The 25,516-nt window shown below is 43.3% G+C and overlaps 2 protein-coding genes across 6 annotated transcripts in view; one reads left to right on the top strand and one right to left on the bottom strand.

Annotated features, from left to right (window-relative positions):
- Positions 1-13,795, top strand: part of USF3 (upstream transcription factor family member 3) — a 50,792-nt gene extending 36,997 nt beyond the window's left edge. For both annotated transcript variants that reach the window (XM_044251407.1, XM_044251406.1), the window contains exon 7: positions 1,612-13,795. In XM_044251407.1, coding sequence (XP_044107342.1) covers positions 1,612-8,078 — 6,467 coding nt within the window. In that variant the 3' untranslated portion in view covers positions 8,079-13,795. The remainder of the gene's footprint in view (positions 1-1,611) is intronic.
- An 8,940-nt stretch (positions 13,796-22,735) lies between these two features.
- Positions 22,736-25,516, bottom strand: part of SIDT1 (SID1 transmembrane family member 1) — a 97,718-nt gene continuing 94,937 nt past the window's right edge. For all 4 annotated transcript variants that reach the window (XM_044251401.1, XM_044251405.1, XM_044251402.1 and 1 more), the window contains one exon: positions 22,736-24,641. In XM_044251401.1, coding sequence (XP_044107336.1) covers positions 24,579-24,641 — 63 coding nt within the window. In that variant the 3' untranslated portion in view covers positions 22,736-24,578. The remainder of the gene's footprint in view (positions 24,642-25,516) is intronic.

Here is a 25,516-nt window from a genome sequence, read left to right as displayed (position 1 = left end):
ACTCATTTGGTAACCGTTCTGAGGCACCCCACAGAAGGGGTGTCAAGGCCAGAATGCTGTGTGGACTTTCCTCAGGAGAGCTCCTTTGGTTTCACAGCCTAGAGGCTGAGGCAGTAAAGATAACTCAGGGAAAAGGGAGCCTGTTGGAAGAATACAAGTTGCCTGGGGCTCAGGAAACACTGAACAGGTTGGCCCTGGCTTGAGGCAGCTTAAGCCACCAGCCTTTCTTTGGTTCTTTTTGGTGCCTCTGCTCTTTTCTCTTTTCTTCCCCCAGCAGCTTCCCCACATGCTCACTGCCCACATGACCGGCTGCGCAGTGGTCTGAGCGGCGGCCCTGGGAGTCAGGCCCACCTGGGCTGAGTCTCCTCTTCACTTATGCACTCAGTACCTGTGCTTATTACTTTGCCTCTCCCAGTCTCCATTTCCTTTTCTTAAAATGAAGATAATCCTAGCATGTATGTGGTTGATTTTTAGACAAATTTATGTGATTACCCTGAGTCTGTTTCTCACATCTCAAAATACTGATGACAATAGGTAGTTCCCATCTCATGGTTGTTATGAGGATTAAAAGAGATAATGCAGGTATAGTACTTAGAGTCAAGCTCTAATAACTAATATAGTAAATGTTACCCATTGCTGTGGTCATTGTTATTATTGTTATTAAACGAGACGATGAATGAAAAGTGCTTATAGTAAGTGTGTAGTAAGTGAGAACCGTCATCATTATTATTTGGTCCATCATAATTGTCCAGTTGTTTCTGATGTCCATGGCACACTGGCATCTTTCTTCTGTGTCTCGTAGTTTAAAAGTCTGAGAAGAATAATCTGCTAGTCGCAGCTTATCCTCATCATAACGGAACTTTTTATTTCAGGCCCCCTCAGAGGGCATTGGCTTTGAAGATTGTCCGCCCTTGGCGGAGGGAGAGTGGCAAGACAGGTGGGATGTGTGGGGTCACAGAGCAGAAACACCAGCAGCCAAGGCTGCCCCAGTCCTAGGATCTGTGGGGGAAGTTCTTCCCCTTTGGAAAGAGTGGGGTGTGACAGCAGTGGATGTATCTTGGCGCTCCCAAGGAAAATTCAAGTTCCATTATTGATGCTCTCGTCGGTACTCTGCTACTTTACTTTCACACGTTTCACTTGGGCTCTGTTGTTTCCGAGTGAAATAGGAGTCTAAAGCCATTTATAAAGGGGACTCCCCACTACTACCACAAATAATGTTTGCTGTTACAGCCTATCGTATTGATACTCAGTGCTATTTTCCTGGCACATTACCATGATAACAGTATATCTTTCCTCCTTTTGCCTTTGGAGCTGCCCTACTGGGAATTTTTGAATTGGGAATTTTGAGATTTCTACATTATGAGTAATTTTGGACCTTTGGGTCATTGACCCTCAACGATACATTTTTTAAAAAAGGATAGAATAGAGGCTTGATATACCACTGTAAAAAGGAGAAAGAATTTGCTTTATTAAGAGAACTGAAGATTCTCAGTTAAGCTATTTAGAAAGACTAGAATTAGAACTGAGTAGTTGGCACACAGCTTTTTCTTACGTTACCGTAACTACTGGCATTAACAGGTAATTGTTTCATTTTTATTTTTAATATTGTAGCTGAAGAAATTAAAAAGCTACGTAAACAACTGGAAGAAATTCAAAAAGAAAATGGCCGATATATCGAATTACTGAAAGCAAATGACATATGCCTATATGATGACCCCACAATCCACTGGAAAGGAAATCTTAAAAACTCAAAGGTCTCTGTTGTTATTCCCAGTGATCAGGTTCAAAAAAATATCATTGTTTATTCCAATGGGAGTCAGCCTGGTGGAAACAGCCAGGGAACAGCTGTTCAGGGGATAACCTTTAATGTTGGTCATAATTTACAAAAGCAGACCGCCAATGTGGCGCCGGTACAGAGGGCTTGCAATCTGGTGACTCCTGTGTCTATTTCTGGAGTTTACCCTCCTGAAAACAAGCCATGGCATCAGCCCACAGTTTCTGCATTGGCTGCCAACCAGCCTGTTCCTCTTTGTCTTCCTGCCACCATTTCTGCTCAAAACATTGTCGAGCTTTCCACCTCTGAAAGTGAATCGAGTGTGCTTGGTGCCACCAGTGGCTCACTGATCGCTGTTCCCATTGGGCCTGAAGCCCACCAACATCGTCCCTTGCACACATGTCTGAATGATCAGAATTCTCCTGAAAATAAGAATGGGCAAGAGAGCCCCAAATTAGTGAGGAAAACAGTCCCTTGTGCCACAAGCATCCCCACCACTTCCTCGGTGACTGCTGCGAAAGTGCACCATGGAAGCAAGTCCTGCCTGAGCATACAGGATTTCAGAAATGATTTTCAAACCACCTTCGTCGTTTCAGTTACCACCACAGTCTGCTCCCAGCCCCCCAGGTCTGCAGGTGATTCCTGTCCAGTGAGCATTAGCAAGGGCGCAGACTCTGCAGCTGTTACCGCAGTGGTGGCCCCCTCTTCCCCCGGAGGAGGGAAGACCGCCACTCCCGTAAGCACTCTCTCTGCAAGCCCTTTGGACAGTAGTTGGACACTTTCTTGTTCTTTGCCTTCTTCAAGTGTTAGCGCTTCAGATTTAAAAAACATGAATAGCCTTACTCGAATCTCCTCCACTGGAAACACACAGACAACGTGGACTACTCTGCAACTGGCGGGAAACACTATTCAACCCTTGAGCCAGACACCGTCTTCTGCTGTGACTCCAGTAGTAAATGAGTCTGGTCCCAGCCCTACCACAGCCAACCACGGGAGATCCGTCGCTACAGGTGTTAACTTGAGTAATTCCTTTCCAGCAGATGGGCAGGCAGTTGAGCAAGTGGTTGTAACCTTGCCTTCTTGCCCATCTTTACCTATGCAGCCGCTGATTGCCCAACCACAAGTTAAATCTCAGCCTCCAAAAAATATCCTTCCTTTGAATTCAGCAATGCAGGTTATTCAGATGGCTCAGCCTGTTGGGTCGGCTGTTAATACAGCTCCAGGTAATCAAAATGTTATCATTCTCCAGCCTCCCAGCACAACCCCTTGCCCAGCGGTGATGAGAGCAGAGGTTCCCAACCAAACCATGGGTCAACAGATAGTAATCATACAGGCAGCTAATCAGAACCCCCTGCCGCTCCTCTCGGCTCCACCTCCTGGTTCTGTTCGACTGCCAGTCAATGGAGCCAGTGCTCTAATAGGGTCTAATAATTCAGTGCAGAATGTTTCGACCCCACAGACTTTTGGAGGAAAGCATCTCGTCCATATTTTACCAAGACCTTCATCTTTAGCAACATCTAGTTCAACACAAAGTTTTTCTGTTACCATGTCAAACCAACAGCAGCCTCAAACCATTTCTTTAAATGGACAGCTCTTTGCTTTGCAGCCTGTGATGTCCTCATCAGGAACTACAAATCAAACCCCTATGCAAATTATCCAACCCACCACCAGCGAAGATCCAAATACCAACGTTGCCCTGAATACGTTTGGAGCTTTGGCCAGCCTCAATCAAAGCATATCGCAGATGGCTGGGCAAAGCTGTGTACAGTTGTCTATTAGCCAGCCTGCCAATCCTCTGACTGCTGCAAATAGTCAGACCACCCCAGTTAACTGTGTTTCGTTAACAACAACTGTAGCATCTCCTGTGACAACTGATAATTCGGCCACACTACCCAGTGCTTACAGTCTAGTAACTACTCCCTCAGTGAACGCTGTAGCTTGTTTACCTAACGTGAAGTCGAAAAGGTTGAATAAGAAGCCAGGTGCCAAGAAACACTTAGCAGCTAACAAGTTGGCGTGCCCCCTGAATCCAGTCAGAGACGCGGGCAAGTTTGACTGCGCCAGCACTGACGCCACAGCGGAACCATCATGTAATAATGACGGACTGCTGGAAAGCCTCCCTGTTGGGTTACCGTCTGTCGCCCGGTCCCAGGCAAACAGTGTAAGTGTTTCTGGTGCACATTCTGTGGACGTTCTGAATTCCGAGTCAGTGATACCTGAATCTCTACCTAAATCTAAGTCAGCAGAAGAAACTAGCTCACCCTCCCAAGAATCTGTACCGAGTGAACATTTTGTCATGGCTCCAGCAAAATCCAAAGATTCTGCCCCCATTTTGCAACGAGAGACCCCTCAGGATAAGCCACCAACTAGTTTGGCGTTGTCAGATGCTGCCAAATCCTGCGCTTCGGCTAATGTGTTGATTCCATCTCCAAATGATCCCCACGTTTTGGTTTCTCAGGTTTCTGGTCTGTCATCTACCGCCAGCACTGCCGGTAGGGACTGTGTTTCCGAGGTAGAGGTCATTGCGGAGCCTTGCAGGGTAGAGCAAGATTCACCTGATACGTTGCAAGCCACGGGTCTCTTAAAGGGGCCGGGTTTGACTGCGCTGCTTTCTGGTCTCGAGAAAGAGAAAGACCCTCAGAAACTCTCTCTCTCAGTCCAGGTGGACCATCCTGACTTTTCTTCAGAAAACTCTAAACTGGTTGATGCAGGTGTCGATTTACATCCCAAACAGGAGCTCTTACTGATGAGCAGTGACGATAGAGACCCGGGGCCGCCTCACTCGTGCGTCCCTGATCCGGAGGGCATTGGTGGCTCCTTGCTGGTCAGCAGACAGGCGGACTCTCCCATGTCAACCAGCTCTGGCAGCAGCCGTAGTTTCTCAGTGGCGTCCATGCTTCCTGAAACGACTAGAGAGGATGTCAGCAGCAGTACAACGACCAACACGTGTGACAGCTGTACCTTTGTAGAGCAAACTGACATCGTCGCTCTTGCGGCAAGAGCGATATTTGACCAGGACAGCCTTGAGAAGGGAAGAGCTGGCAGTCAGGCTGACATGAGGGACGTCACTTCGAAGCCTGCCGAAGCATCGCCTCTAGAGGGGGAGCAGCCTTTCAAAACACAGGTATCTAAAGAGGGTGGTGCCGGACAGGCAGAAGCAACACCAAATGAATTTACTTCTCAGGATTCGATTGAAGCCACAGTGGATCGGCCCCTTGGGAAACCAAGTTGTTCTGTGGGAATGAAAACATCCAGTGCCTCTTTACAGGTTTCAACCTCTCAGCCACCAAGCATCACCAGTTTGAGTGTGAATAATCTTATCCACCAGAGCAGCAGCAGCCATCCTCTGGTCAGCTGTGCTGGTTTGTCCCAAACTTCAGAGCAAACAACTGTTCCTGCAACGGTTACTCTGACGGTGGCATCTAGCTCCTACACCGGTCAGCCTCCTGGACCAGCTCTGATGACCGAATATCCGCAGGAACAGCTCAGCACCATAACTGGCACCATACCAAATCCACAGATCCAAGAGCCCCTCTTAAAGCCAAGCCAGGAAAGCCGCAAAGACTCTGCTAAGCGTGCTGTCCAAGATGACCTTTTATTGTCTTCGGCTAAACGTCAGAAGCATTGCCAGCCAGCCCCGCTGAGGCTTGAGGCAATGTCCCTGATGAGCCGAACTCCAGACAGCATTTCTGATCAGGCTCAGATGATGGTCAGTCAGCTCCCTCCCAACTCTGCGAACTCCGCGGTGCCCATCAGCAACGCAGCACACGGGGACGGCCTCACCCGACTGTTTCCACCTAGTAACAGTTTTGTGGGCCCCACATTGAGGCCAACGGAAGTGCAGTGCAGCTCTCAGAACTCGGTCGCCGAGCAGCAGCAGACCCAGGCCAGTCAACATCTCCAGGCCCTGCAGCAGCATGTTCCGGCCCAGGGCGTGTCCCACCTGCACAGTAACCACCTCTACTTAAAGCAGCAGCAGCAGCAGCAGCAGCAGCAGCAGCAGCAAGCGGTGCGAGAGAGGCATCACCTGTATCAGCTGCAGCATCACATACCTCACGCAGAGAGCTCCGTCCACTCTCAGCCCCATAACGTCCACCAACAGAGGACTCTACAACAGGAAGTTCAGATGCAGAAAAAGCGGAATCTTGTTCAGGGCACTCAGGCCTCTCAGCTTGCCTTGCAACCAAAGCACCCTGGAACTGATCAGCCCCGGCCCAAGAGCGGTCAGCCACACCCCCACCATCAGCAGATGCAGCAACAGATGCAGCAGCACTTCGGAAGTTCGCAGCCGGAGAAGAGTTGTGAAAACCCTTCGGCCAGCCGGAACCACCATAGCCATCCCCAGAACCATCTCAGTCAAGATCTTCTGCACCAGCAGCCAGATGTCGGGAACAGTCAGCAAGGTTCAGGGGTTTCTTCAGAACACGTATCCAGGCATAACCCAATGCAGAGGCTTCTGACATCAAGAGGCATGGAGCAGCAAATGGTGTCCCAGCCAAGTATTGTGACGAGACCTTCAGACATGACCTGTGCTCCACACAGGCCAGAGAGAAATAGGGTTTCAAGTTATTCTGCTGAGGCACTCATTGGAAAGACGTCTTCTAATTCCGAGCAGAGAATGGGCATATCAATTCAGGGTTCCAGAGTTTCAGATCAGCTGGAAATGAGAAGCTATCTTGATGTTCCCAGGAATAAGAGCTTGGCCCTTCACAATATGCAGGGTCGTGTGGACCATCCTGTTGCCCCGGAGATCCGCCTTTCTGACTGTCAGACGTTTAAACCAAGTGGAGCCAGTCAACAGCCCCCGAGTAATTTTGAAGTACAGTCCTCAAGAAATAATGAAATAGGTAACCCTGTGTCATCCCTGAGGACTATGCAGTCCCAGGCTTTTCGAATCAGTCAAAACCCTGGTCCACCACCAATCGACCGCCAAAAGAGATTACCTTATCCACCAGTTCAGAGCATCCCAGCAGGAAATGCCATCCCACCAAGGGACAGTGAAAACACATGCCACCAGAGTTTCATGCAGAGCTTACTTGCCCCTCACCTTGGTGATCAGGTCCTTGGAACACAGAGACCACTCTCGGAACATCAGAGGAACACACAGTGTGGTCCATCCTCTGCCATTGAATATAATTGTCCCCCAGCTCATGAAAGTGTACATATTAGAAGAGAGAGTGAGAGTCAGAACAGGGAAAGCTGTGACATGTCCCTAGGTGCAATTAACACCAGGAACAGCACCTTGAATATTCCTTTCTCCAGTTCTTCTTCTTCAGGAGATATTCAAGGTCGAAACACAAGTCCCAATGTTTCTGTGCAGAAGTCCAATCCCATGAGGATAACTGACAGTCATGGGACCAAGGGCCACATGAACCCTCCAGTCACAACCAACATGCATGGGGTTGCAAGGCCAGCTCTGCCCCATCCGTCTGTGTCTCACGGAAATGCTGAGCAAGGGCCTCCTGTACGTCCAACTAACTCTTCAGTTCCCCAGAGATCAAGGCATCCCTTGCAAGACAGCAGTGGTTCCAAAATCCGTCAGCCTGAAAGGAATCGTTCTGGAAACCAAAGACACAGTAATGTCTTTGATCCGAGTCTTCCCCATCTTCCTCTGTCTACTAGTGGCAGTATGATTCTTGGACGCCAGCAGCCCACTACAGAGAAGAGAGGAAGTATTGTTCGTTTCATGCCCGATAGCCCACAAATACCTAACGATAATTCGGCACCTGACCAGCATACACTATCACAAAATTTCGGTTTTCCTTTTATTCCTGAGGGTGGCATGAATCCACCAATAAATGCTAATACTTCTTTCATTCCACAGGTAACTCAGCCTAGTGCCACTCGAACGCCAGCTCTCATCCCTGTAGACCCCCAGAATACTCTACCCTCCTTCTATCCCCCATACTCTCCTGCCCATCCTACACTGTCCAATGATATTTCCATCCCGTATTTTTCCAATCAGATGTTTTCAAATCCTAGCACTGAGAAAGTCAACAGCGGAAGCCTAAATAACCGATTTGGATCAATTCTGTCTCCTCCCAGACCTGTTGGTTTTGCTCAACCAAGTTTTCCTCTGCTCCCTGATATGCCGCCAATGCACATGACCAACTCTCACTTGTCCAACTTTAACATGACATCTTTGTTTCCAGAAATAGCTACAGCTCTTCCGGATGGCTCGGCAATGTCACCTTTGCTAACCATAGCGAACTCCTCTGCCTCCGACTCTTCCAAGCAGTCCTCAAACAGACCTGCCCACAACATAAGCCATATTTTAGGTCATGACTGCAGTTCAGCTGTCTGAATATTGATAGACTAAATGTACGTGTGTCGGCTGAGACTACAGATGTGTTTGTGTGCATGTGCACACTTAATGCACATGGAGAGGGAGATCGTGTGTGTGTGTGTGTGTGTGTGTGTTTGTGTGTGTATCTGTGTTTGTATGATCAATTTCCTGTTACCTTCTGAATGTAGGGAAGTCACGTCAGAAATGATGCGAATCATGGGTTGTCAAAAACAAATTATCTTTTCATTTTTAACTGCACGGTGTGCTTTTTAAATTTTCTGAACGGAGTTAGATTTTCAAGTTTGATTTGGAATCTTATATTCCCTAAATGCTAATCAGCTGGAAGTTGGAGGAGATCCTCTTGGCATGTGCTGAGTAGTAGGAAAGAACCCAGATTTTAAACTTGATTGTTGATCATTTGTAAAATAGGTACTTGAGATAGTTGAATTCTTTCCAAAAATCCAGACGCTTCGATGCAATGCAATGGTACATCACCAAAATGCTTGGCTGATATCCACATCTAGAATAGTTTCTTACCCATGGCAGGTGTTGAATTACTATGGAATGAGTGTCCATGGTTAAAGTCAAGCAGTTAGTAGGTAAATGAGTTGTTTAATCAGCCTTTACTCCCAAGGTCTGATTTAGGTAGATGCTTCCTTCTTAATTATAATAATTCATCAGTTATCTGAATTTAATGTCTTTTCTTCACATTAGAGAGCCATTTTATCTTTTAATGTGCCAAGATCCTAGAACACAAAGGTCTTCCTTACTTAGCCTTAAAAATAGCAATCTAAAAAGCAAAGTACATAGACATTCTCCATTTTGCGCTTGCATTTTGCATCAGGTCATAACGGTAAAAGCAGTTGTATTGCAGAGTTTTGCTTGTGTTCAGTTAAAGATTGTTGTTTCATCAGTTAAATTTTGTTTCAGTATTCTCTCTTCATTCTGTTCATTTGATCCTGAAATAATTTCTTTTATATTTGTTTAATCATTAGGGACTGCTCAGTAAATAGTGTTTGGAATCTACACGATTATTTGAGCCTTACTTTTTAAATATTTCTGAGCAGAGTCTTAAGCTCTGTCGGTATTTTCACTTACTGATATTTATATTTAAAATATGGCATTGTATGTTACATTATTACCCTTCATAGTAGACTTATAATGAAAAGATGAATTTGTTCATTATTTTTCCTGATGGCAGATGTGAAATGGTGCTTCAGAAAATTGTCTTTGTATATGTCCAGGTGTGTGTATGTATGTGCATGTGTGTGTGTGCGTGTGTGTGCACAGACATAGATTTTAAAGTATAAGCTGGTCCTTCAAAAATTGTCCTGCCATCTGGAAATGGAAATTGTGACCTGAGACTTGCTGAAGTATTGGAAAACTTGATGTCAGGGTTTTTAAAAGCCCCTTAGAAGTTAATTTTGTACATACATGTGTGTACACACACACACACACACACACTAATATATTGAATTTAGAAAACTTAAAGCCTATGAAAACAACCATAAATACTCATATTCTCAAACCTATTAGTTGTTGTTGTTGTTGTTGTTGTTATATTCTGCCAAATAGGGGATGGAGTGGGAGAGAAATGTATAAATGGTTCCGTCTGCTCTGTTGATAATGGCAACCCAAGGACCAGAATTTTATTTTATTTTTTTCCTCCTTAAAAATGCCTCCTCAGGCTGGGTCAGAGCAGTTAACTCTGGCGAATACCTCTAGTGAAGACTCAGTAAAAGGGTCATGTGTGCCTCTTGAACTATATTTACCAAACCTTCCTCTCTCTTCCTGCTGCCCACTGAAGCAGCCTCCTGGGGGCAAAAAAAGGAAAAAAAATAAAAAAAGGAAAAAAGAGTTGTAAACAAGAAAAGCTGTATTTTCACTTTTCACTTTCAAAATGGTCATGGTGAAGAATAGGAGTTACTTAAATAAGACAACAGATAAACACAGTAGTTAGAACTTGTAATTGGGAAAAAAGTGAGATTCGTGGCTTGTTTTTAAACTAATTACCTTAACTGAGTTTTAAGTTATGACATTTGGGTTTTTCTCTGTACTTGAAAGGTCCAACCTGCCAATTTCAAGAAGGATAGTGTTCACTGTGTTGGGCTCTTCTCCCTCCCTCCCTCCCTCTCCCTGTCCCTCTCTCTGCCTTTCACATACACATACAAGTGCACACACGCACAGCGTGGCGGTTGTTGAGTTCTGAAGAACTGGGCACTGTTCGATATAATTAGAACAACGGTAACAGGCTAAGGAGAAGATCAATTTGAACTTCGCAGCAGAAAGGCCTGAAAGGCTGGTACTGTCAGCTGCCCTCTGTTGGATTGATTTTCTTTTTCCGCTCAGCCCAGTTCAGAGATAGCATTTCCGTTTTTCAGAGTTTTCATTCCAAGCACATAATACTTTGATCCCAAATCAGCCTCTACCCTTCAGGAAAGCTTATTTGACCATCCGAAGAAAGATGTGATCATCTGCAAATGGTTTGGCTTCTGCTTACGTGTAGCTCTAGTTATCTTACAGATGTGCATGTGTATGTAAGAGATCATCGTATATATGGACTCAATTCTGAAAGTGTTCAGAGCATAGTAATCTTATTTGATTGAAAAGCATGAGTGTATGAGATTTACCAGCTGTATATTAAGTATTTGGTAATCAGAGCTACATGATTTTGGGGAGGAAATTCTTTATTTAATATCTAGCAGTCTCTGGATACAATTTTTGGCAAAAGCGTGACAGGAAAACAGTCAGTTTTGGTTATAATAAATTTATCGTTATTTTTGGCTTGGCTTGCTAATATAGAACTGGGTCTATAGAATGTAAAAACAATTTCCATAAATTTTTGATTTCTTAAATACACAAACATACAAATGTATGAATCAAAGTGAGAATCATTAATTAAATTATTTCTATCTTTTTTTAGTGTTGTTGATCACATAGAATCAATTAGAGAAAGTGATTTCTCTAAAGATTTAACAAAGTAACTTCTAATGAGGTGAAAAATTTCAGATTTCTCATGTATAAATTTCTGATGTGTCAATCATGGATAAAAGCAAGTTTGATGTCTTTTTTTTTTTTTTTTTGGTACATACCGGTTGTTTGGGGGATATTTTATACCATTTAAGGAAGTTTATTTTTATTTATATTGGAAGTCCTTTTGGAGGGACCAGGGATGATACCTTTTTTCTAAGTAAGGAGTGATATTCCACAGTGATCATGCTTTTTAAAATTTAACATAATAGAACTGTGGAAGGAGAAGAATGAGGAGAGAATATTCTTTTGCAGCAATTTCCAGTTACATATCAGGGTGAACTGCAATAAAGATCAACTTTTAAAAATCAGCCTTTTTTGGGGTTTGTTTTCCTAATCAGCCTTCTTAAAATATAAAATTATTTAAATGCTTTAAAGAAAATTTATTTGCCTTGCTCTTGCCTTCTAACATTATCCATGTCATGGAAAGGCTAAAATTTATATTTAAAAAAATGTGCAAACACATTTTAATGGGAGTAAATTTTTTAAAATTTGAGAAAAAGTAGACTTACTAACCAGACTCTTCTTGGCTTTACCCTTCCTCTGATCTGTAGATACCTATACTCCTTTTTTCTTCCATCTGCTCCGTGTCAGACAGATGGCAGGGAGCCTGTTTATTTCCTTAGGATGATTACTCCTCTGCCTTGAAAGGTTTATTGTGCCCATCCATCTCTTGGATCATTGTTTGATATAATGAGTCGTGCTCCTATATCTGATTCCCAATTCCTGGCTTCAGGAACCACTGTATCTCCTGTTCTATCAAGAGGCAACAAGAATTTCTTGAAACAAAATTAGAATTAATTTAAAATTTTGAATAAACCATACAGTTCTGTTCCTTGTTTTGATGAAATTTCCTTTCTTCCCATGGAGGAGTTTCAGAAAGCGCAAAGGTGGTACTAAGATCAGATAGCTTTGGATTGATATCTTTAGGAATCTGGAAGTCATAGTACTGTTGTCTGTATAAATTCTCCCTTTGTCCAGAGATCATTGCTTATGGTTGTATACATCCAGAGGACAATAATAATAGCCAAATAAACTAGTATGAAGTTAATCTGTGAGTGATGATTTTATGATACCTATATGCAAATTAAAGGCCAGAAATTCATTTCTTCTTGAAGTACATTTTGGGCTAAATGCTCCCAACAGAAAAGGGTCTCTCTCTCTCTCTTTTTGTTTTTTTTTTGGCTTAACCGTATCTCTCTGCATTCTACCCTTCCTATGTGAGCCAGACAGTGTTTTTACCAGAGTCTGTGGGGGAGCACTGAGTTTAGAGGGAGGCAGTCCAGCATGAGGACCTTCTTGGACATGGAGCTTCTAGTTCTGCCCACATGCCTCTATCCTGGTACTGCACTTTACTTGAAACTGTGCCTCTGGTCCAAAGACCAGCCATTGGAACATACTACTCACCCACTCCTCTGCTACATAGCAAAGGACCAGCCAGAATGGTACGTGCTGTGTAATCAAACACCTAGAAGACAAGAACAGCTATTTCTCACTGTTGCCTTATCGTTCTCTGAGCCATCTTTTATGCCGATCTTGTAAAAAATGTACTGTTTAGAAGCAAAACTCCTTTTAAAGTCTGAGCTTGTAGGTGGTGGTCATTCAACACTGTTACTTCCATATCGGCACAAACCCTGTCAACTGTATGGCTCGGGTGCAGGCATGCTTTCAGATGCTTCATAAACACGAGCCAACTTGGGTTGAAAGTATTGGATAAAATATTCAAATTGGTGTTATTTTGGATGATAGTCTGCATCATCTGTCACCGGAGATCTCATGAGACATAGAATCTCTATCTTGTAATTTAACACTTTTAAAAATGATCATAAGTTGTGGGGTTTTTGCTTTTTGGGTTTTTTTTTTTTTTTTTTTTTTTGGCTCAGTTGTGTGTACAGCTCTACACCATACTCTGTTACAGAAACTTAAGAGTTTCCTCCATCTCACTTCTTCCTCACTTCTCTGGATCTCTTTATCTCCATCCCTTAAGTCTTAAAACCGTTCTCATTTGTGGGGTCATCGAGGCCACTGGACTTGACTATATTGGTAACCTTTAAGGGAGTTGAACTGTTGATCTTCCAAGAAGAAAGGGACCAGACAGTGTTGCTTAAAATGCTGCAGTTGTGTTACTGTGAAGAAAAGATTCACTTCCATGTTCAGCAGGCCATATACACACACGCACACACACATACATGCACACACACACATGCATACACATTTTGGTAAAATAGGTGTAAAAATCTGAGAACATAATTACCTTCACAAATTATTTAAAATACACTGGGCGAGAGGCTTACTGTAGGGCAGTCACCAGAAAAAAAAACCCAACTGTAGTTTTTCAATAGTGTAATATTTGTATCTATTCCCATGCCAGCAATGTCTGCTGTGTACTGTGTCCTATTACTGTAAATCACCTGGTTTATAATTCTAATGGGAACTAATTTGTTTTGTAATGGAATCCAGAGAAGATATGTATAATATGATCAGGATTGTCCTACAGTTGTAAATAAGAATAGGTCCTGTTTATTTTGACATCTTTTTACAAATGCATTGTATTAGGGTGTGAATATTCTGAACCATGCTCTTGTTTAAAGTTTTGAAATTTTTATTGGTAAATGTAACATTTTAATGGTTGTAATAATTATTTGTATAGATATGAATATAGTATTTTATTTAAGAAAATAAACTTTGCATTTTTGCATTGTGAATTCTGTCTTTTCTGACCATTGCATGTGCTGCGTCAAACCTGGTATTAAAATGACTTGTCTTGCATACCAAAGTTTTCTACTAAAGTAATCTTCCAATTTTGCTGAAATGTCTGAAAATGATACCATGACACATTTCCCATGGGAACCGTGTTCCTCATCAAAGAGTCAACCTCAAATAAATTATAATTATGACCAGCACCATACTGTTAGGGCAAACTATACACGTCTGTACCTACTGTTAAAAGTAAAACGGGACTTTCAGATCTGGAAGAGTACTGACAGATGATGAAGCTAAGCTCCTCCTCGTGTATTTATAGTGGAGGAAACTGAGGCACAGAACTTTGGAACAAAAAATGGGTCCTTCATTACAGCTACCCACATCAGCTTGATTACATGTTTTTTTGAAGATTTTATTTATTTGAGAGAGAGAGAGAGCTCATGGGAGCAGGAGGAGGAAGAGAGGAGAAGGAGCAGGAGCGGGACAAGCAGACCTGCCTGCTTACAAGCCTGAAGTTTGAAGGGAAAAACCAGTTGCAGGGGAGTTTGAACAGCATAAAGTGACATAAGATTAAATGCCTATAAATCAAACAGTTTATTGCTCAGGGATGCCTACAGATACGAGAAAAATCACAAATTAAGGAAATGATAAACCCAAAGTTCGGGATAATGGGTGCTTCTTACGAAAGGAGGGAGGGAGATTGTATCAAGGAGGGGTACTTCAAGCACTGGTATGTTCCACTGAACTGAATAGTAGATAATTCAGGTGTTTATCTCACACATGAAGTTTTGGTTTTATGAACGAATAAACTACATTCTAATATTAAAATGGGTAAAATGAGGAGGTTAGGGATCATTTATTCTCATATCTCAATCAAGCTGTTCTTTTAAAGGTCTTTCCAAAAAAATAAATAAATATCTTGCCACAAAGATAACTCAAAAGCTCAAATAATTTTAGTGAAAAATTCTTCTAAATGTTAAAGGAAGAAGTAACACTGATTTACCCAAACTCATGAAATAGAGTTAGAGGGATCACTTCCAAACTTGTTTTAGGAAGTTAACGTAAATAACCTTGATACCAAACCTGTCACAACATTAGGATAAAGAAAAGTATAGGTTAGTATTCTTATGAACATAGATGTGAAAATTCTAAAAAAGATGTCAGCAAATTGCATCTAGTGATACAAGGAAAGAATTATGAATTATGACCTAACAGGGTTTATTTCAGGAATGTAGGGTTAACATTTTATTTATTTATTATATATATACATATATGTATATATTTTTAAAGACTTTACTTATTTTATTTGACAGATAGAGATCACAAGTAGGCAGAGAGGCAGGCAGAGAGAGAGGAGGAAGCAGTCTCCCTGCCCAGCTAAGAGGCCAATGCGGGGCTTGATCCCAGGATCCTGGGATCATGACCTGAGGGGAAGGCAGAGGCTTTAACCCACTGAGCCACCCAGGCGCCCTGTAGGGTTAACATTTTGAAATCAATTTATGCACTCATTGTCTCAGAATAAAGGAGAAAAAAAAACCATGTACACTCAAACCGTTGATAAAATTCAGCATCCACTCATGGTAAAAACGCTAAACAAAATAGGAAGAGAAGGGAACATTCTAAGTGACGAATTGTATCTACAACCCAAACAAAATACCAAACACAGAACTACAGCTTATATTATACTTAGTGACTTCCCCCTGAAGTTAGGAACAAGACAAAGATGATCATTATTTACCAATATAGTCAACATTTTTTTGATGTTGCTGATCAGTGTGTTACCAACAAATAAAGTTACTGACCAAAACTATACAACGTTGCTGGCAGAATAAAAGATACAAATATCAAATCAGTTTGTTGTACAACTGAAACTCATGTAATAGGTCAATTATATCTCATTAAACTTACTAAGCTCCAACACTTAAAACAGTATGATATTGGCACAAGGAAAAAATAGACCAATGGGAAGGAACAGAAATCTCAGGAATAGATTACATGGTATAGTCACTTGATTGATCACAAAGGTGCCAGTTGGATTTCAGTGAGTAAAAGGAGGTATTTTCAGTAAATAGGGCTGTAGCAATTGGATATCCGTATGGAGGGGGGAAAAATCCTGGACATCTCTATTTCACACTATATGCAAAAATTGATTCAAGTTGGGTCACAGACCTAAATGTAAAAGGTAGAACACTACAACTTCCGGGGTAGTGATTCTTAAAACATAGGCCCCAGGACCCTGGGGCTCTCTGAGCTTAGGGAATCTGTGAGGTCAATGTTATTATTATTGTTTTTAAAGATTTTCTTTTCTTCTTTTTTTTGTTTTAAGTTTCCATCTATTTGACGAGAGAGAGAGAGAGAGACACGGCAAGAGAGGGAACAGAAGTAGGGGGAGTGAGAGGTAGAAGCAGGCTTCCTGCCGAGCAGGGAGCCCAACTCAGGGCTCAATCCCAGGACCCTGGGATCATGACCTGCACTGAAAGCAGACGCTTAATGACTGAGCCACCCAGGCGCCCCTCATAGTCATTTTTATGATAGTGCTAAGGCGTGACATACCATAACTACATTGGTATTCGCACTGTTGTTGCAGAAGTGACGGTGTGTGAAACTGTTGGGACTTTAGCACAAATCAAGGCAGTGGCACCACTACTGTGCTAATAGTCATTGCATTCTTTAAAAAAATTTCTTTTTATTTGAGTATAGTTGACACATGATGTTACATTAGTTTCAGGGGTACAACATAATGATTCAACTTCTTTTTATATTATGTTATACTGGCTACAGGTGTAGCTACCATCTGTCACCATACAATGTTATTACAATACCACTGACTATATTCCCTGTGTTTTCCCTTTTGTCTTCACGGTTTATTCATTCCATAACTGGAAGCCTGTATCTCTCACTCCCCTTCCGCCATTTGCCCCCCCCCCCGCCTCCTCTCTGTAACCATCTGTTTGTTTCCTGTAGTTAGCTGATTCTGCTTTTGTTTGCTTTGTTTTAGATTCCACATGTGAATGAAATAATATATTTGTCTTTCTCTGTTTGACCTATTTCACTTAGCATAATGCCCTCTACGTCCATTTATGTTGTCACAAATGTCACAGCCTCCTCTATTTTACACGGATGAATCTCGCAGACACATTGAATGACAGGAGCCAGATGAGAAGGAGCATATACTGCAGAACTCCACGTATATGAAGTTCAAGAACAGGCAACATTTCTCTATACGGAGAAAAGCCAGAACAGTGGTTATCTCTGGGGCAGGGATTTGACTTGGATCAGGCACAAGGATGTGGGAAACCTTTTGAATCTCAGGGGGGATGCTGGATATATTAGTGCATATGCATGCGCACGTGTGCACATACGTGTGTTACATAATATAGTTTACGTGCATCACGTGATAATAGTTTACATGTGCCTCAATAAAAAGTTAAGAAAAAACTGTCTACGGAAATCTGAACTGGTGTTGGTTTTCTCTCAGTCAATTTCTTGAATCAGGAAAATCTAAAAGCTATTTTACTGTCGTTCTTTAGACAAAGAAGAGGCAATGGCATTATTTTGTATCTGGCTCCTGTTACCAGGCTGCGAGACTTTGGGCAAGAGGTCTTAGTTTATTAGTTGGAACATTATCTATCCTACCTCACATGGTTCATGTGAGGGATGAAAGAGGTTTGATATTTGAAAGCTTTCACACAGTTGCAAAGGAATATTTGAATGTAAAGAGGTCAGTTATTTTCCAGGACCTTCCTCGCTTCTATCTTCCCTACTCAGGACACTGAAATGCAGGGAATACTAGACTACAGTGTGTTGGTCAATGTCAACGGCCCCTTTGACCTCTTCTTTCTGTGAGAAATTAAGGCCCAAATGCTCATTTACCGCCTACATAAGTTGAGAAGTGTGGTAGGTTGGCTTACTGGTATCAATGTGCCACCCGTGTTCCCACGATCCAGTAAGTCCCAGATTTTAGGGAAGATAATGAAAACCCAGCCTTTAACTAAGTTTGGGCTGAGCAGGTCGGGTTTTGTTTTTGTACATTGTCTTAATCATATTCAGATCTGTGGTTTGGAAAGAGGCTGAATCCAAATTGTGATGGTGGAGAACTTGCCGCTTCAGGGAGGTTTTCTGGGAACCCATGATTCGATTAGGTTAAATCCCATTTTTTTAAATGCTGCTGAGTGGCAAATGTGCAAATTCACATTAAATAAAATTATGTGTGTGTGTGTGTATATTATATACACACACACAAAAGCTTAAGATAGGAGAAGAACACTGGTTAGTATATCAGTGTCGCAAACCAAGTCATGTTATTTTTGCTCTTATTTCAGGACACATTTAAAAACATTTACCACTACTATCACTTATTTCCAGTGGAGAAGACTGATTCTCCAGTTCAACACAGCCTCCTTCCTCTGCCTCTGTTTGGAGAGATGAAACCACTCCCTTCTAGAAAGGGAGAGCTGGGCCCTGTCCCCACGTCGGAAGATGGTTCAGCTGTTGACAGGAATGGTGAAATCTGCCTGATCTACCAGACCAGCATTGATCAGTCCGAGAGGCAGATTTGGAGGACTTTCTTTTTTTTTTGGAGGACTTTCTGACATGGCGATTTTTTCAGTCTGTAAATGTTTTTTAGGAAACAGAAACCGACTGCATGCCTGTGCTTTGTCTCCATTGTTAATTTTGTTTCTGACCCAGTAGGCTTCCAGTGGAGACCTGACACCTTATGAAAAACATGTATTTTAATTAAAAATGGATCTTTGGGCCTGTAGCCCTTTGCCAAGTACAATCTTTGAATTTATAAAATGGACTTTGGTTTTTAATGTTACAAGCTCAGAGGCTGAAGCAACAGCCCTCCCATGAATCCAGCTGTTCCAGTTTAATCGAGCCACAGTGATCCAAACCCGTGGTTTTATCCGTTGACTTTCCTAAAGCATGGAAGGTTTCACTGTTATTCAGGTTTATATAACAGACACGCTTCTTCTGAATTTTGCTGAAACCTTCTCTTTTTGTTAAGGTGTTCAATAGTTACACAATTCTAGGCTACATGGTTTACACGTATAGATACAAGCATACATGAGAGTAGAGCTTTCCTTACAACACAGTCTGTCTTACCTTTCTCTGGTCTCTGGACCCAAGCTACTCATTTCAGAGAACCCAGGTTTTGGCACCATTTGCTTCATCTAGTCAAAGTGACTGGAGTGTCAGTTTCTCCAGATGGCAAATGTAATAACACTGCCTACTTTACAGGGAGGTGGGGTTCAGGATTAAAGACGGTAATGTACATAAAACCCTTGACACAATACCTGATGCCAAATGATCTGTTCTAATGATCAGTTCTGCAGACTCAAAGATTCTAGCATTAGAGGTGGGAAGGCAGTGGTTTCCAACAGCAAGGCTCCGCTAAAAGGGCAAGTGGAAAAGCTCAATCTCCTGCTTGTCCTAAAGCAGTGAGGGATGGGTCATTGCAGTACCTCAGAATTAGGGAGTTGGAGCAGTTTTTGCTTCCTCGAGAATGGGTTGAGAGGATCCCCACTCCAACTCTCTCTCTGGATCTCTGTTATTCACTAAGATCGAAATCAGGACTTTCATTTTCCTTATGAAAAACTGGAGGTGGTCAGTTCAAGCAGGAGAGAGGCACATTGTACATGTGAAGTTTAGAACTTCACATCTGGGGATAAAAATCGCTGGTACTTATTTGGACTTTTTTTCGGGTTTGGATCTAATGATAAGATTCTCAGAAGGCAACTCAATTGTTGGAGAGCTTGGCCCACTTAACTGACAGATTGTGAGGATGTGCTTCATGTCCCTTTTGGACCCTGGATCCTATGACGGAAGAGATTGTGTGTTTGTCGATTGCTGCGTCCACCTCCAAACAGAGTCTGGCCTGTGTACTTCTAATTGACTCTTAGCCAAAGCAGTATTTCAGACTCTATGTAAGTGGACAGAGAAAAGGTGAGGAAGGAGAGGTTAAAAGAGAAATGGATCCTCTGACAAGTAGGTTATTTTATTAGGTGTCCTATGTTGAAAGATAAGCAAAGTGAGCCTCAGGTCTGAATTTGTCCTCTTCCCCAGAGGGGCCTGCCTAAGACTGGATACTGAGCCTTATGAAAAGCTCAGATAGGCAACATAAAAATATAGATCATGAATATATATTATGATCTTTATATATATATATATAATGATCTTTATATAATAAAGATCATAAAATGCAAATCATATGATCTTTATATAATAAAGATCATAAAATGCAAATCATATGATCTTTATATAATAAAGATCATAAAATGCAAATCAACTTTTTTCTGTGATGACGATGTTATAGAGAGCTTTTGAATTATTTTGGATAACTTGATAGTCACTTAAAAATTTAGAGTCCTAATTCATAAAGAAGGTGGGGAGATAGGGCGGAGGAGGGCCCCAGGAGCAAACCATAGTGGGGTTGGTGTCAGACTTTTCTTGCCCAGACTTGAAAATCTTTCACTGTTTGAATCTCTTATTTTCTAAATCAGAACTATAATGCCGAACAAGAGATAAAACACCTAGACTTTGTTTAGCTCCTGACTGAGAGGCGATGAGACTTCAAGGATATTCTATGTATAAAATATGGTGGTTAATTATTTTCATCTCTAGCGAAATGTGTAAATCTGAGATGACAGAAACTTTCAGGTGATGAAAAGGACATAGGACAGAGCCAAACAAATTTTTTACAATTTGAAGTTTAAGGAAAATGATACAATTTTTAAAAATTTGAAATTTAGAGAAGATGATAAAATCTATTCTAGGGATATTTAGGAAGAAGGTAGAGTCCATTTCCCTGAGGTTGGAAAGAACAAGGGGAATTTCTATGTGAACAATGGTAACCACTAGTCTTCCTTGTGCATCAGTAAGAACAGCAAGACCACACTTGAGGGAAAACTGTACAAAATCTGCCCTTGGAGCTCATAGGGTAGGGGTCTCTTCTCGCAGAGGATCCCGTCCAAGCAAAACTATTACTACGGCCCTGATGGAAACTCATGGGGAAGGCTGATCTGTGAGTTCCACGAAGTTTATTTGAATTCACGTGTTTAAGGACCAAGGTTTACCTCACTGGCAATAGTGAGGGGATAATATTGAGGGGATAATGAAACCTAGTCACACAATATATCCTGTCTCCACCAAAGAGCGTTGACAACCACCACAAAGAAACCTGTCACAAACTGGGCAGAATCACGCTAACCAAGGCTTTTTACATTTCTTCAGGCAGGGCAGATCGCATCTTTACTTACAATGCTTTTCCTTAGTTTCACCAGCGATATTAGTCATTTCAAAACCTGGATGAGCTTCTCCTGCTTTTTTCTGGGGCCAGTTCTCTTTCCCAAAGGCCAAAGCCCCTCTTCATGCAGGATGACCCTCCAGGCTTTCCCTCCAGAGCATTTGTTGAGGGGGCAGGGAGGGTGAGGGGAACGTTTGCACAGGGCTTTCCCTGAATGACAGTAGGAACAGCTACTTGAAAAAGGAGCAAATCCAGGTTTTCTTTGAGATTCCCAGGGCAGAGATGGAGGTAATGAGGTGTGACCCACAGAGCTGGATTTTCCACTTGGCCTAGCTTTGGGAGTGATTTTTCATTGGAGTTGGAGTAAGAGCATTAAGGGCCAGAGACAGGGACGTGCAGCAGTAAAGGGCAAGGGGGCCCCGGGGCTGGGAGATTTGATAAATCTGGACAGTATCTCTGAAGGCAAAGAGGCCCCCAGACCGCCTTCAGGGCCTCCTGGAACTGAGGACAGGAAACGGAACAGCAGGTTTCAGTGAACAGCACCTAGAGGAGAGAGAGGCCATCCTGGTGGAGAGACTGCCCCCTGTGGGGTTTACTGGGGTAGGTGACGCCCTCCTCTGTCCCTGCACTGCCCTCGGGGCTCTGCACCTCTCCACTTCTGTCTCCCTCACGTAGCGGGCTTGATAGGAGAGGATCAGAGAGTTCCAGCGACTTGCCCCAGGTCACAAAGTGAGCATGTGAACATATTTGGTCTAAAATCAGGCTCCAGAATCTTCCTCAGACTCCACTGTTCTTTCCATGAATAATGTTTATCTTTGTTTCTCCCTTTCTCCCAAGCTTTACAAAGAGACACTATCTCCCGGAAGGAGAACTATTTGAAGGTTGTCAGACTTGCTGACCCATGCATTTGGTGACCCCACAGAACATTCTGGTGGCTAGTCAGAACTCTCAAGGAAGCAGCTGCCACTTTCTCTTCCCTGGGGAGCTGGTTGGGTGAGCTCCTTCAGTCACCGAAAGTCCCTTCCCCAGATAGACTCTGGTTTTCCACCGGCTTCTCCCGCTGCTAAAATAAAACCGGGCTAATCCCTCAACCACGCAATGTCAACAGGTGGACTTGCCTCTCCAGCATTCGTCAGAGGTGTGAAGAGGTCCTTTTTTTTTTTTTTTTTTTCTGTGCACAGCTTTGCTCCTCTGGCTGCCACATGTCTGTCCTGATCCCGCTGACCTCCTCTGATTACTTCTGTGCCTGCTCTGCCAAAAGCCTCTTCACAGTGACTGTTTTCTCCGGTTACCTCCGGCTGATCTTGGCTTTCAGAGTTACCTTCACTTCTCTTTTAAAAAGCAACATCCATGGGCACAGGCGCAAGCTATGGACAGGGCTGTTTGGCCGTGAAAAGCTCCAATTGCCCCCCACCGCCCCGCTCCCCCTGCCCATTCCTATCAACCCCACGGATGCTGTCGGATGACCTTCTCATGTCCTTCGGCTACAATGTTGCCATTGTAGAAAGAATTAGCAAGTGTGTGAGGAATTGAGGACTCTAAGGGCAGGCTTGGTCTGGGTTTTTAGTCCTGCTGCAGAGAAAAGAACTAACCACAGTGTGTGAGTTCACAGCACAATACAGACACGATGGGAACACAGTCAAGCACACGGCAGCCCCACCTGGCACATTCCCCAAACAAGCAACTGCACGGGGAATGCATCTCACAATTTATTCACTTTGGGCCACCGGGCCACTTGAACAGACTACGTCCACATTTTCTTAGTGCATCTTTTTTTTTTTTTTAAACCATCCATTAAAATAAAAGAATTAGGTCAAATACACCATAGTTAAACAGATTTGAGATTTGTTTCAGATGTTAGACTAACACCACCATTAAATAAGTGGTCTTCATATGGCCTCTGGAAGCCAACAGTTTTTAAGGAATAAAGAAAAGCAGAAACCAAATATGAATTTGGGGCTATTTTAGGAAAAGCAAATCACAGAAAGTTCCATCAAAAGCATCTTTGCATCGTTAAACTTTTCAAACTTCCAAAATGTGATTTTTGGCCATTATGCAAATATTTTAGAGACAGAATAATTTTTTTTTTAAAGGACACCTAATCCATTTCTCTAATGAATGATCAAGAAAGCAGGGGGTATAGGTGACTTCAGTTTCACAGGCAAATATATATGGGGTACACATTTGTATGTCTATTTTCTGATTACATCTTACTCCAGGTAATGAGGGTGCTTGGTCCAGATGGGACTCGTCAGGGGCAGAATTGCCGGACGGTGTGAGAGAAGTAGGTGGCTGAGCTCTGTCACATCTTGCTGGGAGAGAATGAAAATCAGGTGCAAACAAAAGGCAGTCCTCAATCGGCTTGCTCTTTGCAACTCAGGGAGGATGAGTAAAACGAGTTCACCCCAAGAATTATTTCTAGAGAACTCTGGGGAGAAAACCTGGAGCCCCTGATCTGCAGAAAGTGACAGGGAGTTTAGTTGGTGGTGGAGGACCCCCAGTGCAGTGCCCCTGGTTAGAGCAATGATTTATTCCCCACAGGTGAGGTGGGCCCAGAATTTAGCTGTCTGAATTGGAGGCACGAGAAAGCAATTTCGTCTTTGCTGCATTTGCCCCAGGAGCCCACGTCCTTAGGGTGAGGTCTGTTTCCTTGATGCCGATGTCACCAGTCTCTCGGCCTATCTGTCAATCCTCTCGTTCCTGCTGCTAGAAGAGTTTTTCCTGTTTCCCCTTCTGCCTTGGAGCTGATGGGGTAACAGAGCCTTCCCGAGAGAGAAGAGCCTGAGTTGTGGGATCAACACACAGCAATGAGATGAAGATACAGAAGTAGGTAAGCACCCAAGACTTGGGCCCAGAGACAGTCACCTGTGAGGACAACTGTGTGACAAAGCTCAATCCAGAGCCCTTCTAATGGGGTCAGGAGCCTGGGGGACATATACAGCATTCCTTCCAAGGAGGTGATTAACTGGTCCTACTAAAAGAACGATCCCAGTTGGGTAGGGGGTTGGGTTCAGCCCTCCACCGGACTCTGAGGATTCTCCGTCGTCCCTGGACTTCGGAGGAGCAAGCTGGTGCTCTGGGATGTGTAGAGCAACAGATGTGGAGGTGCAGAGGGGGTCACCTCAAGTCTGAGCAGGAGACCCAAGCTGCTGGCCTCTCTGGGCTTGGAGGCAGCTGGATGAAGAGGGCAGGGTCGCTCCCCATAGCTGGTAAATCTCGCGAGGGTGGGAGGGGTCCCAAGACAATGAGTTGACTTGGATGCAGCTTTTGTTCACGTCAGGGCTGTACACGACAGGGGATGGGGGTCCCTTGACTCTTCAGGGCTTGCCTCTGGCCATACCCATGGCTTCTCCTCTGCTGCCCTGCTTGAAGGCTTGAGTCTCCCTCCAGCCCCTCACCTTCCTGGGGGAATGCGCACAGAACTGACTTGACAGAGGGGGAGTGGAGCATTTGGCAGTGGTGACTTGCTGCAGTCCCTGTATTTTCATGAAACAGCACCAAGATCGACTGCTCCCTCTCCCTCTCTTAAAGCTGGAAGCTCAGAAGACAGGGATCTGGTCTCTCCGGACCACATCTAGGTCATCATCCAAGGTTAACAGAACCTGGAACGAGAGGGTTAGAGGGATGATGGGGACGCACAGTCACAGCCAGGGTAAGCACCTACCCACACAGGCTGGCTGGAGCAATGCCCTTACCCCTTACTTGCCTTTGTGTACTCTACAGCTTTCTGCAATGCAGCGCTCTCTACAGGTGATTATTAGGATTACATAATTCATGTATTAATTCAAATGTTTATTGGAGGTCTATGATGTGCTATTCTAAATGCCAGAGATCTAGTTTGGAACACAAGGGACAAAACTCCCAGCCCTTCTGGAGCTTACATTTGAGAGACAGCTTGAGACGTGAAGCAAATACCTGAGTACAGTATAGCATGCTAATGAGGTGAGCTAAGTATGGTGTACTGGGTAATAATATGCAATAAAAACAGTAATGGAAATTAGACTATGGAGGGGACACAAGAACTATGGGGTGAGGAAAGGTAAAAAAGTGCTAATAGGGTGGCCAGGGAAGTTATCACTTAGGGACATTTGGCTTATGATCTAGAGGAAAGAAGTCTTATTGCATATAGAGTATTGCTATATAAGAAATGCACACCCCTCCTCCATTTTTAGTTCCCTCTGCCATCACTTCTTCACGTGGAAACTTTCACCCCACTTTTGTTTATCTCTTTTTCTCTAATGAATGTGTTCATCAGAAATAAAAGTCACGACGAACGAGGTTTATGCGGATTGTTGAACTTCCTCAGATAACCACCAGGAGGCAGCCCCGCTCCACTCTCGAGACAGTGCGGCAGCAGCGCGCGCACCCCGGGGAGTGCCGGGGGCACAGGTCTCCTTCGCCGCGTTGTTTTGCCGGCTGAATCTGTGTCCAGGCACTGCGGAGTTTCAATTTGGAAAAATCTCTAAATGAGGATGAA

This window comes from Neovison vison, chromosome 6 (genome assembly GCF_020171115.1).
Source record: "Neovison vison isolate M4711 chromosome 6, ASM_NN_V1, whole genome shotgun sequence".
Classification (NCBI taxonomy): Eukaryota; Metazoa; Chordata; class Mammalia; order Carnivora; family Mustelidae; genus Neogale; species Neogale vison.
Note: the sequence above shows the minus strand (reverse complement) of the source record. Positions and strands in the feature narration are given on the sequence as shown.